Source organism: Pristiophorus japonicus, chromosome 10 (assembly GCF_044704955.1).
Source record: "Pristiophorus japonicus isolate sPriJap1 chromosome 10, sPriJap1.hap1, whole genome shotgun sequence".
NCBI lineage: Eukaryota > Metazoa > Chordata > Chondrichthyes > Pristiophoridae > Pristiophorus > Pristiophorus japonicus.
The window spans coordinates 1,260,379-1,278,224 of record NC_091986.1 but is presented as its reverse complement, the minus strand read 5'-3'; the positions used below and the strand labels follow the sequence as shown (position 1 = coordinate 1,278,224).

Genomic DNA, 17,846 nt, shown 5'->3' with positions numbered 1-17,846 from the left:
CAGAAATTTTCTCCAATTAAATATTGGGAAGACTGAAGCTATTGTTTTCGGTCCCCACCATGAACTCCATTCCCAAGCCACTGACTCCACTCCTCTCTCTAACATCTGTTTGAGGCTGAAACACTATTCACAACCTTGATGTCATATCTGACCCTGAAAGGAGCTTTCGCCCACCTATTCGCAGCATAATTAAAACCGCCTATTTCCACCTTCGTAACATCACACGTCTCCGCTCCTGCCTCAGCTCATCCACTGGTGAAACCCTCATTCATGCCTTTGTTACCTCTCGACCTGACTATTCCAACACACTCCTGGCTGATCTCCCACATTCTAGCCTACGTAAACTTGAGATAATCCAAAACTCAGCTGCCGTGTCCTAACTCGCACCGAGTCCCGGTCACCCATCACCCGCTGTGCTCGCTGACCTACATTGGCTACCGGTTAAGCAACGCCTCGATTTCAAAATTCTCAGCCTTGTTTTCAAATCCCTCCATGGCCTCGCCCCTCCCTATCTCTGTAATCTCCTCCAGCCCCACAAACTCCTCCAAGATGTCTGCGCTCCTCTAATTTTGCCCTCTTGAGCATCCCTGATTATAAGCGCTCAACCATCGGTGGCCATGCTTTCTGTTGTCTCGGCCCTCAGCTCTGGAACTCCCTGCATAAACCTCTCCGCTTCTCTTTTTTCCTTCAAGATACTACTTAAAACCCACCTCTGACCAAGCTTTTGGTCACCTGCCCATATTTCTCCTTATGTAGCTTGGTGTCAATTTCTTTTGTCTCATAATACTCCTGTGAGGGGCTTTGGGACGTTTTAATACATTAAAGGCGCTATTTAAATACAAGTTGTTGTTCTGAAAGGACATTAATGAACTCGATGGATTTTTACAACAATCCACTAGTTTCATGGTCACTATTACTGATACTAGCTTTTTATTCCAGATTTGTTTAATGAACTAAATTTAAATTCCACAGCTGTGGGATATGAACTCGCGTCTCCACTGCCAGGAGGCAGGTCATCTATTTAAATATTATAATGAGGCTGGAAACCTCTGCTATAATGTCCATTTTATATTTAACTTGAACTATTCGGGTTTTGCACACCTGGTGAAACCAGCCAGCTAATGCAAGGCGAGGACTGCTGGATCAGGAGGCAAGCGTGTTCATACTTACCTCCTGAATCCAGGATCCCTACCTAACCCACCCCGTGAACGGATAACCACACCCCCCCCCCACCCCCGAGGCCTCCAAATACAACACCCCCCCCAGACCACCGATCCCCCAACCGTGTCGCTCTGCGGCTCCAACTCAGACAATCCCACCCTCCTGCTGCAGCTGCTCCAAGGCCCTCAATTCAACTCGGACTGCCACCTGCTGCCCCTCTGCCACCGTGCAATCCCTCCCTCCCTCCCTCCCTCCTCTGTGCAGCCCAGTGCTGCAGGCCTACCCACTCTCAGACTCTTAATCTGGCTGGTTGCGGATGGGAAACAAGAGGCTTCCCATGCAAATCAGGCCCTACCGACAGGAAACCTGCCCTCCCGGGTTTCCTGCTCACCTCGGAGCACCTCCTCCCCCGCCTCCAACCTGCCTTGCCCATTAAAATTCAGCCAAATGTCTCATCTGAAAGACTACACCTTCGATAGGGCAGCATTCTTTCGGTGCTGCACTGAAATGTCAGCTTACATTATGTGCTTGCCTCTGGATTGGGGTTTGAACTTATGACTTCCTGAATTAAGAGACAAAAGTGCTACCATGATGCCAAAGCGGCCCACGAATTAACCTGGATCTTTGTACAGGTATGTAACGTTTCCTCTGTCCGCCTTTGGCTCGCTTGCCGTGAAGGAGTTCCAAGTAGAGCGCTTGCTTTGGGAGTCTCGTGTCGGGCATGTGGACGATGTGGCCCGCCCAATGGAGCTGGTCGAGTGTGGTCAGTGCTTCGATGCTGGGGATGTTGGCCTGAGCGAGAACACAGACGTTGGTGCGTCTATCCTCCCAGGGGATTTGCAGGATTTTGCGGAGGCAGTGCTGGTGGTATTTCTTCTGCGCTTGGAGGTGCCTACTGTATAAAGTCCATGTCTCTTGAGCCATATAGGAGGGTGGGTATCACTACTGCCCTGTAGACCATAAGCTCAATGCCAGATTTGAGGTCCTGGTCTTCAAACACTCTCTTTCTCAGGTGACCTCGTCGTCGGTGACCCTCAAAGCCTCCTTGATAAAGAGCAACATCCCTCCGGGACCTGGGAATCCCTGGCCAAAGACCACCCTAAGTGGAGGAAGAGCATCCGGGAGGGCGCTGAGCGCCTCCAGTCTTGTCGCCAAGGGCATGCAGAAACCAAGCGCAGGCAACGGCAGGAGCGTGCGGCAAACCAGACTCCCCACCCACCGCTTCCTTCAACCACGTCTGTTCCAGCTGTGACAGAGACTGTAGTTCCCGTATTGGACTGTACAGTCACCTGCGAACCCACGTGCAGAGTGGACGCAGGTGTGGTGGTGGTGGTGATGAACAGGTGTATCACATTCTAAAACTTGAAGGCACTTACTGATTCATATGCAGGCCGATAAACCATGTTCCTGAATATATGACATTGGTCTTTGATAATTTTTTTGGATCACAAATCTTTATGAACAATGGTCCAGAATGTGAGGTGGGTAATAACGGCGAATTAACAGTGTTCGCCGTTATTACACCTTTGAAACTGACCGGAACTTCAGGTTGTTGCTCATGCGCATCTAAATGCGGAAATCCTGAAGTTTTGGTCGGTATTCACTGCTCTGAAACTGGCTGCGCTGTGCACCCCCCTTGGCCGGCAAACCGGAAAATCGAAAGAGACTTTTCTGGGGTAATATCGTTGTTAAATACCCCATTAAATGTTAAGCCTTGTTGGATTAAGTGTAACTGGGGCTTTAACAGCATGTTGACTGGTAAACAAATGTTATGGACCTGAAAAACTAATTTTAATTTTGTGGCGTGTCAAATTTCTCCATTATGATAAAAAAAATTAAAATTTTTAAGAATCTTAAAAAAAAATTATTTAAAAAAGTTTGCTCATGGGCCTCAAATTCCAGCCTCCCGGAGTCCGTACGGAGCGTGCACGGACTCGGGAAGGCATTGCAAAAGCCGGTTTACGGTATTTGCCCACCTCTTGCCCAGCGAATGTCTTTAAAACTTCTGCGGCTGGTAAAAGCATAAAAGTAACATTTAAAAACACATTATGTTATCTTACCTTAGTAGGCAGGGTTTTTATTTTAAACCATAATTACAAAACATAAAAAAACAATCTAAAAAGTATTTTTTTTTGTAACACAATAATTTACTTTAATTTAAATATGTGGGGTGTTTTTTTTTAAAACTTGTGTTTAGGTGTTTGAGGGGGTTCTCATTCATAATAATGAGAACTCCTAATTAAGGAGTTCCCATTATTATGAATGAGAAAATATTTGACCTTGATTGGGTGTCCAGGCCCACGTGACTCCAGCTCTACGTCCATTCAGATGTGCACGCGCTCCGACGCGCATGCCTTAGGCCTAAAACTGCAATCGCTGGTGGACGCCTGAGCTAAAAGGTAAGTGCGCATCTTTTCTCCTCTTTTCAGGCGACCGCCCGCGGGAAGCCCAGAAATGGGATTTCAGGGCCGATGTATCAGGTTCTCCCTTATCCCCATGCAGGAGCCCCAACTTTTGTTTTGCTCTCTGTAACATGATAAAGTCTAGATAAAAGCAGCTTCTCATTTCCTGATTCCCTGTCTGTGAGAATTCTGCAATGTGATTAGCTACTTAAGACAGTTTGTTCACAGGATGTGGGTGTCGCTGGCAAGACCAGCATTTATTTCCCATCTCTAATTGAGAAGGTGGTGGTGAGCCACCTTCTTGAACCCCTGTTCTTTGTAGCAATTTTTTACAACTGAGTGGCTTGCTAGACCATTTCATAAGAACATAAGAAATAGGAACAGGAGTAGGCCATACAGCCCCTTGAGCCTGCACTGCCATTTAACACGATCATGGCTGATCCGATCATGGACTCAGGTCCACTTTCCCGCCCGCTCCCCATAACCCCTTATCTCCTTATCGTTTAAGAAACGGTCTACTTCTGTCTTAAATTTATTCAATATCCCAGCTTCCACAGCTTTCTGAGGCAGCGAATTTCAGATTTACAACCCTCAGAAAAAATTTCTCCTCATCTCTGTTTTAAATGGGTGGCCCCTTATTCTAAGAGCAAGTATATCCTTTCATAAATATGGAAACCAAAACTGCACGTAGTATTCCAGATGTGGCCTCACCAATACCTTGTACAGCTGTAGCAAGACTTCCCTGCTTTTATACTCCATCCCCTTCGCAATAAAGGCCAAGATACCATTGGCCTTCCTGATCACTTGCTGTACCTGCATACTATCCTTTTGTGTTTCATGCACAAGTACTCCCAGATCCCGCTGTACTGCGGCACTTTGCAATCTTTCTCCATTTAAATAATAACTTGCTCTTTGATTTTTTTCTGCCAAAGTGCATGACCTCGCCCTTTCCAACATTATACTCCATCTGCCAAATTTTTGCCCACTCACTTAGCCTGTCTATGTCCTTTTGCAGATTTTTTGTGTCCTCCTCACACATTGCTTTTCCTCCCATCTTTGTATCATCAGAAAGCTTGGCTACGTTACACTCAGTCCCTCCTTCCAAGTCGTTAATATAGATTGTAAATATATATACTGGGGTCCCAGCACTGATCCCTGCAGCACCCCACTAGTTACTGGTTGCCAACCAGAGAATGAACCATTTATCCCGACTCACTGTTTTCTGTTTGTTAGCCAATCCTCTATCCAGGCTAATATATTACCCCCAGCCCCGTGAACGTTTATCTTGTGCAGTAACTTTTATGTGGTACCTTGTCAAATGCCTTCTGGAAGTCCAAATACACCACATCCACTGGTTCACCTTTATCCACCGTGTTCATTACATCCTCAAAGAACTCCAGAAAATGTGTTAAACATGACTTCCCCTTCATAAATCCATGCTGACTCTGCCTGACCGAATTTTGCTTTTCCAAATGTCCTGCTACTGCTTCTTTAATAATGGACTCCAACATTTTCCCAACCACAGATGTTAGGCTAACTGGTCTATAGTTTCCTGCTTTTTGTCTGCCTCCTTTTTTAAATAGGACGGCAAATTTCCTTCCGTAAAGAACATTAGTGAACCAGATGGGTTTTTACGACACGTTTCATCGTCACCATTACAGATACGTTTTATTCCAGATTTTTTTTGTATTTAACTAACTGAATTTAAATTCCCCAACTGGCATGGCAGGATTTGAACTCGGGCATAATCACCACGCTACCGTTCCCGGCAGCTTGTTAATATCACAGCAGATCACACTAGGGAATTCCCACTATATTGCGCGGAAGTCACAATGTCAAAAGAGGCAATCCTTTCCCCACAGTGAACACGAGATCTCTGTGGGCAGTTAAGTTCGCAGCCAGCAAGGAACACCTTTACCGCTCTCCTGACCACAAATTGCGAGCATTATTTCAAGCTTATCTCGAGTATTATTGAAGTCTGTTTCTTTAAGGCATTTAAATTTAAGCTGCATGTGCGATTTATGAGCTTGAATTATTCAACAGCAAGAGCTTAGATGAACTATTTAACAATCTGTCCAGCAGTCAATTCCTCACATGGGACTGGTACGTGACACACTTGCTTGGGTGATGACATTTAGAGCAAGGGTGCATGCAAGTTATGTTGTATTCGTCAGACAGACATGAAAGTCCAGTAGTGATTAGTAAATAATCAACATGCTTGGTTAACAGCAGAAGACCACTGCCGTTGAAGTTTCTCGGACACCATCACTTCTGATGGCAGTGTGCCATGGCTGTGGACGTGCCAATGCAGACATTAAAATACTCGAGCAAGATCAGCTGGTCACTGTTCCGTATAACAGTGACGACTCAGTCAAGATCAGCATACATGTTTTTTTTACTCACAATGGACATGTAATTCCTGTTAACATAGCCCACATGCACTCACAATGACTAAAGTGTTGTAAGTTATACAAATAAACATCAATAGTTGCAAATTAATTACTGGAGTGCACAGGATGTCTGAGGTGTTGCTACTGCTATTTTTATGCTGTTGTAATGCAGCTTTGGCTTTGCAAGAATACAAATATGACAAGATAAAATAGATTTTCCAAGTTTACATCCACTTCCCTCCAGCGCACATTCAAAAATTGAGGTAAACATGCCCATGGTTTGCAAACCCGGTATGTGAAGATGTGGAAAATCTGTAACTCCAGAATCAAGTCTTGATCGAATTCCACAATGCAGTTGAACAAGGCCCCTTACTAGTGCTGCCTCACACCGCATGGGCTGAAAGCTACAGAGAGCACAATGAGTACTACGGAGGTTGACTAGAGTGCAAAAATGTTATTAAACCAAATTACAAACACACATGGACTTCATCTGTTGTTGTAAAGTGCACAAAATACTTAGTCTACTAAGTACATTAGAACAATTCAAGGGACCAGGGCAGATAATAGGAATACCATCATTTACCATTGCAGTTCTTCTCCTAACCTCTCCGATCCATCTTCTGGAAGCACTTTGTACAGGTCGTTTTCCTCTAGTCTCCTTTTGTATCCAATTCGAAACAGTGGATTTAACCAACTAAACAGATCAAAAATAAAATGAAAAAAACATTCTAAACATGTCTGTCTTTATCACACATAACCTAATGATGTGAAAAGGGTTGTGTGGAAGAGGATCAATTCAATGAAGCAAACATCCAAAACTCCTTATAGCCCATGAATTATTTTTGAAGTGCAGTCACTGCAGTTTTACTGTAGGTAATTTGTGCACAGCATGGTCCCATAAATAGAAAATAAGTACTAATTAATCTCTTTTGGTGGTTATGGCTGAGGGATAAATGTCGGCCAGAAAACTGGAAAAACTCCCCACTTCCTCATCGAATTATACCATGTCATTTTTTTAATGTTCATCTGAACATGCAAATTGTTTGAAATCTCATTTGAAATTGGACACCTCTGATAAGGCAGGACTATCAGTACTGAACTGGAATGTCAGCCTAAATTATGGCCTTGAATCTTTGGAGTGGAGCTTGAACCCATGATATTCTGACAGACAGGAGTGCTACCAGTCAGCCAGCTGAGATATATCCAGTATAAAACAAACAAGATCCTGTTTAGGCCTCCTCTGGAACAGCATATCCAATCTTGGTCTCACAAGGTATGTAATCCGAAGCTCGAATGATCACGTGTTTGAAAGCCCTTGGCAATCGATAGGCCTAGAGAGCAGAGTCTTTTTACACTAGAAAAGTGCAAATTTCAGGATGATTTAATTTAAATATTTAAAATGATTATGGGACTAGACTACATGTAGGCATTTGTGCTAAAAACAGAAAACACTGGAAACACTCTGTGGAGAGAAAAACAAGAGTTAATGATTGAAACATTATCTGTCCAGTCTTTTCTGTTTTTCAAATTTACAGCATCTGTAGTATTTTGCTTTTGTTTTAGTATTTGTACAAGTAGGTTAGGGAAAACGAAGGGTCATGCTTATAGGCTATGTATAGTTAGACGTCATAAGATTCTTCTTAACACAGAAGGTTATTGGCACTTTGGAATAAATTGAACAAGACCATGTGCCGAGTACAGATTTGCAGCTATACGAGTTCCTTACTGTTACTAATATCACTGCGTACAAAAGGTAAGTGGAATGTTGGGTATGTATTTCATGGTCATTGTGATCCCGAACTAGTTTTGATCGCCTTTCATGATGCTCTGGTGGGGATTATCAGACGGTCCCTCGTATCGAGGATGACTTGCTTCCATGCCAAAACGGGAGTTCACAGGTGTTTCAATGTTCCACATTGAATATTCCAGATCCCAAACTACATGTTGAAGGGTGGAAGATGCCTGTGCGTGGATTTTTTTAACGTGGGGTGGCCGTTGCACACCAGCCACCACACGGGCTTGACAGAGCTAGGTCTTGGTCCAGTGGCAAGGGTTAAGGATTAACTAAGATGACTGGAGACCAGCTCTGCTGCACGGACCTCGTGCGCACACATATCGCAGTGTGGGCTGGCCCGTGCTGCCCCTGGGCCCTCGCCTCTTCTGGGCCCCGATCACATCGCTCCTCCTGGACCTGCCCACGCACCAATCAGCAACCTGGACCTTGGTGACGTCCAATCCAGTCGCCCTCTTCATAGCCGTCGTTCTCCAGCACGCACTGTAACCTGAAGTGGTATGGCTCCTTTGAAGCCCCCAACCTGCTGATGGTCCTTGTAGGTCAGGGTGGGGATAAGGGTTACTTGATGGGTACTCAAGTTTAAAAAGCAAGATCACCAAAGAAAGGGAGGTTTCAAAATCCCAGGCATCTTGCTCTGCCAGTCACCTGAACCAGGCAGAGAAGGTGGGGATAACAATGGTGAAGCAAAAAAACATCTGTAGGCGCTTGGGAAGCAACTGCACAAGGCAAGAATAGTCTTGTAAACCAGGACTATGGTGGAGAATGAGACTAGCATTGTAACCTGTTGCAGCAACAATAAGGCCAATTATTAATGGCTCAGTGGGGTTGAGGCACATCTCACCTTGCCCAGGAACAACTGATTATGGAGCAGTCAAACTAGGCCTGGGCCAGTTGGCAGTTGCTTGGGCACATTAGGGAGGGAAAGAGGATTTGATTCGCATCATGGTTTTAGTAGCAACACCGTTATATGCACCTGCCAATGGAGATTTAATTTGAAACTGCTGCGAGGCAGCACTTTTGGTCATCTTACAACGTAGGGAAACAAACCTCTCAGCCAAGCTCAGAAATTGCAAATTAAATGAATCAGTAATTTGGATTAGACTATGAGTTCAAGAAGTTAACACAATTCCCATTTATAAATAATCTTATCAGCTCAGATTTAATATTCTTTCAACACTCAAAATTAACCATCAGAGCTCCATTTATTATTAACATAAAAGATTCCTTTGCTTGTACTTTGAATTGTATTCCTATAAAGACAGACCATCGACAGGGATAGGCAGCCGTCCAGGCCCAAAGCTTCTGAAGAACTGCTACACAGAAATATGATGCATAAAATGAGCAGAATGGCTTATTAAAAAAAATAGAAATAAAATTCTTCTAAGCAAAATATAATCATACATTCATAGAATCATAGAAAGTTATAGCACGGAAGGAGGCCATTTCAGCCCATCTTGTCCACGTCGACCGACAAAAAGCTATCCAACCACTTTCCAGCTCTTGGTCTGTAGCCCTGTACGTTACACCACTTAAAGTACATATCCAAGTAATTTTTAAATGTGGTGAGGGTTTCTGCCTCTACCACCCTTTCAGGCAGCGAGTTCCAAACCCCCACCACCCTCTGGGTGAAGAAATTTTCCCTCATATCTCCTCTAATATACTGACGTGGACAGAGGACTGGTTGGCAGACAGGAAGCAGAGAGTCGGGATAAACGGGTCCTTTTCAGAATGGCAGGCAGTGACTAGTGGAGTGCCGCAGGGCTCAGTGCTGGGACCCCAGCTCTTTACAATATACATCAATGATTTGGATGAAGGAATTGAGTGTAATATCTCCAAGTTTGCAGATGACACTAAACTGGGTGGCGGCAGGAGCTGTGAGGGGGACGCCAAGAGGATGCAGGGTGACTTGGACAGGTTAGGTGAGTGGGCAAAAGAGTGGCAGATGCAGTATAATGTGGATAAATGTGAGATTATCCACTTTGGGGGCAAAAATGTGAAGACAGAATATTATCTGAATGGTGGCAGTTTAGGAAAAGGGGAGGTGCAACAAGACCTGGAGGGTCATGGTACATCAGTCATTGAAAGTCGGCATACAGGTACAGCAGGCGGTGAAGAAGGCAAATGGTACGTTGGCCTTCATAGCTAGGGGATTTGAGTATAGGAGCAGGGAGGTCTTACTGCAGTTGTACAGGGCCTTGGTGAGGCATCACCTGGAATATTGTGTTCAGTTTTGGTCTCCTAATCGGAGGAAGGACGTTCTTGCTATTGAGGGAGTGCAGCGAAGGTTCACCAGACCGATTCCCGGGATGGCTGGACTGACATGAGGAGAGACTGGATCAACTGGGCTTTTATACATTGGAGTTTAGAAGGATGAGAGGGGATCTCATAGAAACATACAGGATTCTGACGGGACGGGACAGGTTAGATGCGGGTAGATTGTTCCCGATGTTGGGGAAGTCCAGAACCAGGGGACACAGTCTAAGGATAAGGGGTAGGCCATTTAGGACTGAGATGAGGAGAAACTTCTTCACTCAGAGAGTTGTTAACCTGTGGAATTCCCTATCGCAGAGAGTTGTTGATGCCAGTTCATTGGATATATTCAAGAGGGAGTTAGATATGGCTCTTACGGCTAAGGGGATCAAGGAGTATGGAGAGAAAGCAGTAAAGGGGTACGGAGGGAATGATCAGCCATGATCTTATTGAATGATGGTGTAGGCTCGACAGGCCAAACGGCCTACTCCTGCACCTATTTTCTATGATTCTAAATCTCCTACCAATTACTTTAAATCTATGTCCCCTGGTTGTTGACCCCTCTGCTAAGGGAAATAGGTCCTTCCTATCCACTCCATCTGGGCCCCTCATAATTTTATACACTTCAATAAGGTCTCCACTCAGTCTCCTGTTCCAAAGAAAACAAACTCAGCCTATCCAATCTTTCCTCATAGCTAAAATTCTCCAGTCCAGGCAACATCCTCGTAAATCTCCTCTGCACCCTCTTTAGTGCAATCAACCAGGAAACACCAAGACTGGTTTGACGAAAATGACCAGGAGATCCAGGAGCTAATAAGTCACAAGCGCAAGGCATTTCTGAACTTAAAGCAGCAACCCAATTCGGGAGCAGCAAAGCAGCTCTACAGGTGGCTGAAGGCCGAGGTCCATCAAAAAACCCGTGACCTAAAAAACAGATGGTGGGTGGAGAAAGCTCAGGAGATCCAGCAGGTGGTCGACAACCATGACGTGCGAGGATTTTTCAGTGCAGTCAAGGCCACCTATGGCCCAAGCACCCAAAGGCCCCATCCCACTGCTGGCCAAGAACAGAGAGACACTCATTAAGGACACTGAGACAGTCAGTGCCCGCTGGAAGGAGCACTTCGAAGATCTCCTTAACCGAGACTCTGCCTGCGACTCGAGTGTCCTCGACTCCATCCCGCACCATGCCACCAAAATGCCAGCCCTGCATGAGGTAGAAAAGGCCATCTGTCAGCTCAAGAACAAGGCATCAGAAGCAGATGGAATCCCCGCTGGGGTACTAAAGTATGGCGGAGAAGCACTATAGGCACGAATGCATGACCTCATCTCTCTTACCTGGAAGGAGCAGAGCATGCCAGGAGATCCGAGAGATGCCGTAATCATGACCATTTTCAAAAAGGGGACAAGTCTGACTGCGGCAACAGAGCAATCTCCCTGCTGTCGGCCATTGGGAAAGTCATCGCAAGAATCCTCCTCAATCGTCTTCTCCCTGTGGCTGAAGAACTCCTCCCAGAGTCACAATGCGGATTCCGTCCAATAAGGGGTACAACGGACACGATCTTCACCGCATGACAACTACAAGAGAAATGCAGGGAATAGCACCAACCCTTGTATATGGCCTTCTTTGACCTCACAAAGACCTTTGACACTGTCAACCATGAGGGATTATGGAGCATCCTCCTCCGTTTCTGCTGCCCCCAAAAGTGTGTCACCAACCTCCGCCTGCTCCACGATAACATGCAAACCATGATCCTGACCAACATATTCACCACAGACCCAATCCACGTCCGGACTGGGGTCAAGCAGGGCTGCGTCAGCGCACCAACGCTCTTCTCGATCTTCCTCGCTGCAATGCTCCCCGCTGGAGTGGAACTAAACTACAGAACCAGTGGGAACCTGTTCAACCTTTGTCGCCTCCAGGCTAGATCCAAGGTCATCAAACTACAGTACGTGGACGACGCTTGTGTCTGCGCACACTCAGAAGCTGAACTCCAAGCCATTGTCACCACCTTCACCAAGGTGTACAAGAGCATGGGCCTTACGCTGAACAACCGTAAGACAAAGGTCCTACAACAACCTGACCACGCCTCACAGCACTGCCCCTCGGTCATCAAAATCCACGGTGCAGCTTTGGACAACGTGGACCACGTCCCATATCTCGGGAGCCTACTATCAGCGAGGGCAGACATCAATGACGAGGTCCAGCACTGCCTGCAGTGTGCCAGCGCAGCCTTCGGTCACCTGAGGAAGGGAGTGTTTGAAGACCAGGACCTCAAATCTGGCACCAAGCTTATGGTCTACAGAGTAGTAGTGATACTCGCCCTCCTATATGGCTCAGAGACATGGACTATATACAGCAGAAAACTCAAAGCACTGGAGAAGTACCACCAGCACTGCCTCCGCAAGATCCTGCAAATCCACTGGGAGGACAGACGCACCAACGTCAGTGTTCTCGCTCAAGCCAACATCTCCAGCATTGAAGCACTGACCACAGACGACCAGCCCCGCTGGGCGGGCCACGTCGTCCGCATGCCCGACACGAGACTCTCAAAGCAAGCGCTCTACTCGGAACTCCTACACGGCATGCGAGCCCCAGGTGGGCAGAGGAAACGTTTCAAGGACACCCTCAAAGCCTCCTTGATAAAGTGCAACATCCCCACCAGCATCTGGGAATTCCTGGCCCAAGACTTCCCAAAGTGGAGGAAGAGCACCCGGGAGGGTGCTGAGCGCCTTGAGTCTCGTCGCCGAGAACATGCAGAAACCAAGCGCAGGCAGCAGAAGGAATGTGCGGCAAACCAGACTCCCCACCCACCCTTTCTTTCAACCACTATCTGCCCCACCTGTGACAGAGACTGTAATTCCCGTATTGGACTGTACAGCCACCTGAGAACTCACTTTGAGTGGAAGCAAGTCCTCCTCGATTTTGAGGGACTGCCTATGATGATGAGTGCAGTCACATCTTTCCTGTAATGTGGTGACCAGAACTGTATGCAGTACTCTAGCTGTGGCCTAGCTAGTGTTTTATACAGTTCAAGCATCACCTCCCTGCTCTTGCATTCTATGCATCGGCTAATAAAGGCAAGTATTCCGTATGCCTTCTTAACCACTTTATCTACCTGGTCTGCTCCCTAAGAGATCTGTGGACCTGCACTCCAAGGTCCCTTTGTCTCTCTACACTTCTCGGTGTCCTACCATTTAATGTGTATTCCCTTGCCTTGTTAGCCCTCCCCAAATTCATTACCTCACACTTCTCATACCAGATTTAAATAAAAGTTACTTTTTTTAAAAAAAAGGTAAAGCCCAGTTAGTTGACAATGCAATGCAGGAGCAGAGGTGTGGGAATTGTTTTTCCTCAGGCACTATATAAGCTGCCCTCATTAAGCTGACCACATGCCGTAATGCAAGGTAATCTCATTTACATAATATTGCAACGCTCCCAACAGAAAACATGCCACCTGTAATGTTTGCCCCGGTGAGTTTGCTCACAGGTTTGTAGAGCTGTTGCGTTGTGAGTGGCTTAGCCAGTCACGTGATGTTCACAAGACTCAATAAAACCCCAGCCAGTTGGGTTCGGGGGATCCACGATGAGGCAGGTGGTTGAGTCTCGTGGATGAACTGGTAATGTGTAGTGTGATTGTTAAACCTTTACGAATAAACCAACTAGTTCTTAATAGCAATGTGTTGCTATGAATTCATAAGCAAAAGAACCCATGAAGCAAAACCATTACACCACCTGAGGTGCACAGCAGTCAGGGTATAGAGCACAGTTGTTCTTAAAAGACTGTCACTCGCCCTTAAAGCTGACCCAGGGAGAACTGATAGGAGCAAGATACAAAAACTCAAACTGCTCCTTTCAGTGAATCTGTGTTGGAGGTATGCTGTGGGATGCCATTGAAAGAAGGATGGTCATTTCTTGAAGCCGAGAGCCACTCTCCAGACTAAACCAGCCAAAGAGCAGCCTGGAGATAGGGTTGGCAGAATGAATGAACAGAGTTCCAAACCAGAGAGCAGGAAAGGAAGGAATTTGCTGATCACAAGAAAGTTGCTCACGCTGTGCTTAATTTTACAACTTTGCCAAACAAATCATCTTACCAACACTTTACCATTCCTTGGGCCATATCATCACGGAGGCAAATTTTCATGCACTTTTCAAATGCCCAGGTATGCCACAGAGCTCGGAGTAGCACTCTGCTCTTGCAGTGATAGGTGGCAACATTGGTGGTATATTACCTATGCCAGTGATCGAACACCCACACTGTCACTGTGGACTCCTCGACAAGCACCACACAGACAATCTTCCACCCTTTCTGTCTCATTTCCTACATTACAACAGTGACTACACGTCAAAAGTACTTCATTGGCTGTAAAGCATTTTGGGACATCCAGTGGTCATGAAAGGTGCTATAGAAATCCAAGTCTTTCTGTCTTTTCATCCCAACGGAGTCATTCTCACATTCTTAGCTTCTATCCTTTCCTGCTGATCCACCACAGCGAGAGACAGCACAGGAGAAGAATAGAAATATAACCATGATGATGATAATGATGAAGAGTGAAATGATGGAAGGCTATCATTGTGTAAATGGTGTGTCTTTACAGGAGTACATTTCAAAGCACCTGTACAAGCAAAGGAACTTTTTACATTAATAATAAATGGAACTCTGTTGGTTAATTTTGAGTGTTGTTGAAAGAATATTAAAGCTGTGCTTATAAAAAGATTGCTTCCTCCAGGGATTTCCTGCTTCATGTGCCTTTGCCTCAACTCCCTCCAACTCAAATCTGCAGGTTCAGATGTCAATCTCCAAGGCTGTGTGGCAACAAATCGATGTGACACTCGACTCTGCAGCTCTGATTTGCCACATCAGGGAAGCCTGGACACCATTGCAGGAAGAGGTGGAGGACGTGGCAGCTTCACTGGGATCGACAGCAGATCCCCAGCATAGAAGTTCCCAGAGCATCCGTCGCCATGGAAACACAGACAGCACCTCCATCAGCAATAGGGGAGTGAATGGACGGCAGAATGCACAGTAGTTTCCAGACCATGGTGACCACAGTGCAGGCTGCTGCTGCAGAGGGCTACAACTTGTATTTATATAGCACATTTAACATACAAAACTTCACAAGAGTGTTATAACACAAAACTAGCAGATTCCCACAAAACATTTGCAGTCAAATTAGTATCTTTATTCAACAGTATTTGTTTACACTGTTATCATCTTCTTCATCTCTAGATTCGACACTAAAGTCCTCCCCTCTCCAGCCCCTCCCTCTCCTTCCCACCACCCCCCCCTCCTTCCCTGCCTCCCATCCCTGTCTCCCCATCCCCTGCCCCTCTCCCCACTCCAGCTCTCCACTTCCTTCTCCCACCCACCTTCCCCCAATGGTTGAACAATTAAAATTAAGGATGCTAAAGAGGCCAGAATTCGAGGAACACAGATATCTCAGGAAGTCGTGGGGCTGAGGGAGATTACAGAGATAGGGAGGGATGAAGCCATGGAGGGATTTGAAAAACAGGATTAGAATTTTGAAATGGAGGTTGAAGTAAGTTTTTGACCACATATCTGCAGCAGAACTAAGACCGCCGATTTGCACCTCCATAACTTCACCTGTCTCCACCCCTGCCTCAGCTCATCTGCTGCTAAAATCCTCATCTATGTCTCTGTTATCTCAAGACTGGAATATTCCAACGCACTCCTGGCTGGCTTCCGACATTCTACCCTGCGTAAACTTGAAGTGATCCAAAACTCGGCTACCCGTATCCTAAGTCGTACAAAGTCACGTTCACCCATCAGAGGCGGTCCCTCGAACGAGGATGACTTGCTTCCACACCAAAAGTGATGAGTTCATAGATGTTTCAATGGAGGACCCGATATTCCAGTCCTGAACTCCAGGGGTGGAAGATGCCTGTGCGTGGATTTTTTTAACGTGTGGTGACCGTTGCACATCAGCCACCACACAGGTTTGATAGAGCTAGACCTTTATCAAGTGGCAAGGGTAAACCAGGACGACCGGAGACCTGCTCTGCTGCACAGACCTAGCGCGCACACATATCACAGTGTGGGCTGGCCCGTGCTGCCCCTGGGCCCTTGGCTCTTCTGGGCCCCACAACGATCACTCGCCACTCCTCCGCCACAAACATTCACCGCACCTCCGCAACGATCTCTCAATGCTCATCTCATCACACCTCAGCCACGATCTCTCACCGGTCCTCCGCCCCGACCTTCCCGCTCCTCTGCTGTGCCTGGGCCCCGCCGATGTTCCTGCCCACGCTCTAACCGGCAACCTGGGCCTTGATGACGTCACCCAGTCGCCCACCTCAAAGTCGTAGCACACTTGGGATGACTCGCGCTGGAAGCTGTAGTGGCTTGCTCCAGCTCTTTATACTCCCAACCTGCGGTGGTGTCCTCTCACAGATCGGGGTGGCCCATGATGTTGAAGGGCCCACGCTCCAGCTCTTTATACTCCCGACTTGCTACTAACTGTTAAAGCAGGAAGCACACACACATAAATTACTAATTCATAGTTCAAAGGGCAAAGATTAGGAGGAATATAGACAGTGGGATTAATCACACACAGAAACACAGCAGTCACGATGGGCCAAATAGGTCTCTTTACTACTGTTCTAATCCGAGATTTTAATACCCAGATGCAAACTTCCTTTTTGGCGGTTCGTTGGTCTTGGGGTGTGATTCTCGCTTAGGGATTTCCACAGCTGAAATGAGAGAGGTCTCGGGTTCAAATCCCGGACGAGCCCTGCCATCATTTAGTCAAAAATCACCTTCTCAGAGCCGATTGAAACTACAGAAATATTTCAATTAAAAACATGTGATTTCGCACATCCCAGAGCCTCACAGGAGCAGCGTGGAAGCCAACCAAGTGAGTAAAGATAAAGGCTTCCAGATGTACACAGCTCTGTGTCTCATGAACATCTTGCACCCATGTTCTATTCCATCCATTGCAGGACCTTAACATTTTGCTTTCTGCACCAATGAACTCACCTGAATTGGTATAAAATTTAATACAGGGTCAATATGTACAACCTGAAACACTTTCAGTCCTGCTTTCTCTCACGCTGAAAATATATGAGAAGCTGAATTTTGAATGGGCCTATCACCCATCACCCCTGTGCTCGATGACCTACATTGGCTCCCGGTTAAACAATGCTTTGATTTCAAAATTCTCATCCTGGTTTTCAAATGCCTCTATGACCCGCCCCCACCCTGGCAAATCTGTAATCTCCTGCAGCCCCACAACCTCCACCCCCCCTCACATGTCTTCGCTTCTCACATTCTGCCATCTCGAACATCCCTTATTATAACTGCTCAACCATTGTTGGCCGTACCTTCTGTTGCCTCTGCCCCAAGCTCTGGAACTCCATCCCTAAACCTCTCCGCTTCTCTACCTCGTTTTCCTCCCTTAAGACGCTCCTTAAAACCTCCATCTGCCATAATTTCTTATGTGGCTCGGTGTCAAATTTATTTGTTTTGTCTTATAACACTACTGTGAAGCACCTGGAGATGTTTTATTACGTTAAAGGTGCTATATAAATACAAGTTGCTGTTACTGCTGTTCAGCGGGAAAGGAAGCCATTGCAGATGATTCTCTGGCTACGATAAGATAGATAAGAATGGAACCAGGCGAGTGCAGTCCCACCCAGCTGGACGACGGTGGAGAGGTGTTGGAGGAGGATGGTGGGTCAATCATATCAAAGGCTGCAGACAGATCGAGAAAGACGAGGAGGGATGGTTTACCATTACACAGGCAATGGTGGCCACAGATTCAGGGCCCAGTGCAATGGCGACAACAGAAGCTCACCTGCCTGATACTGCCATCTCACAGGACAGCAGCTCA

The 17,846-nt window shown here is 46.4% G+C and overlaps 1 protein-coding gene across 1 annotated transcript in view; it reads right to left on the bottom strand.

Moving 5' to 3' along the window:
• The window catches only part of abcc4 (ATP binding cassette subfamily C member 4 (PEL blood group)), a 443,243-nt gene that overhangs the window by 383,222 nt on the left and 42,175 nt on the right, over window positions 1–17,846 (bottom strand). The window contains exons 2-3 of the mRNA XM_070892652.1: window positions 6,537–6,647; window positions 2,179–2,260 (exon numbers count right to left, since the gene is read on the bottom strand). Coding sequence (XP_070748753.1) covers window positions 2,179–2,260; window positions 6,537–6,647 — 193 coding nt within the window. The remainder of the gene's footprint in view (window positions 1–2,178; window positions 2,261–6,536; window positions 6,648–17,846) is intronic.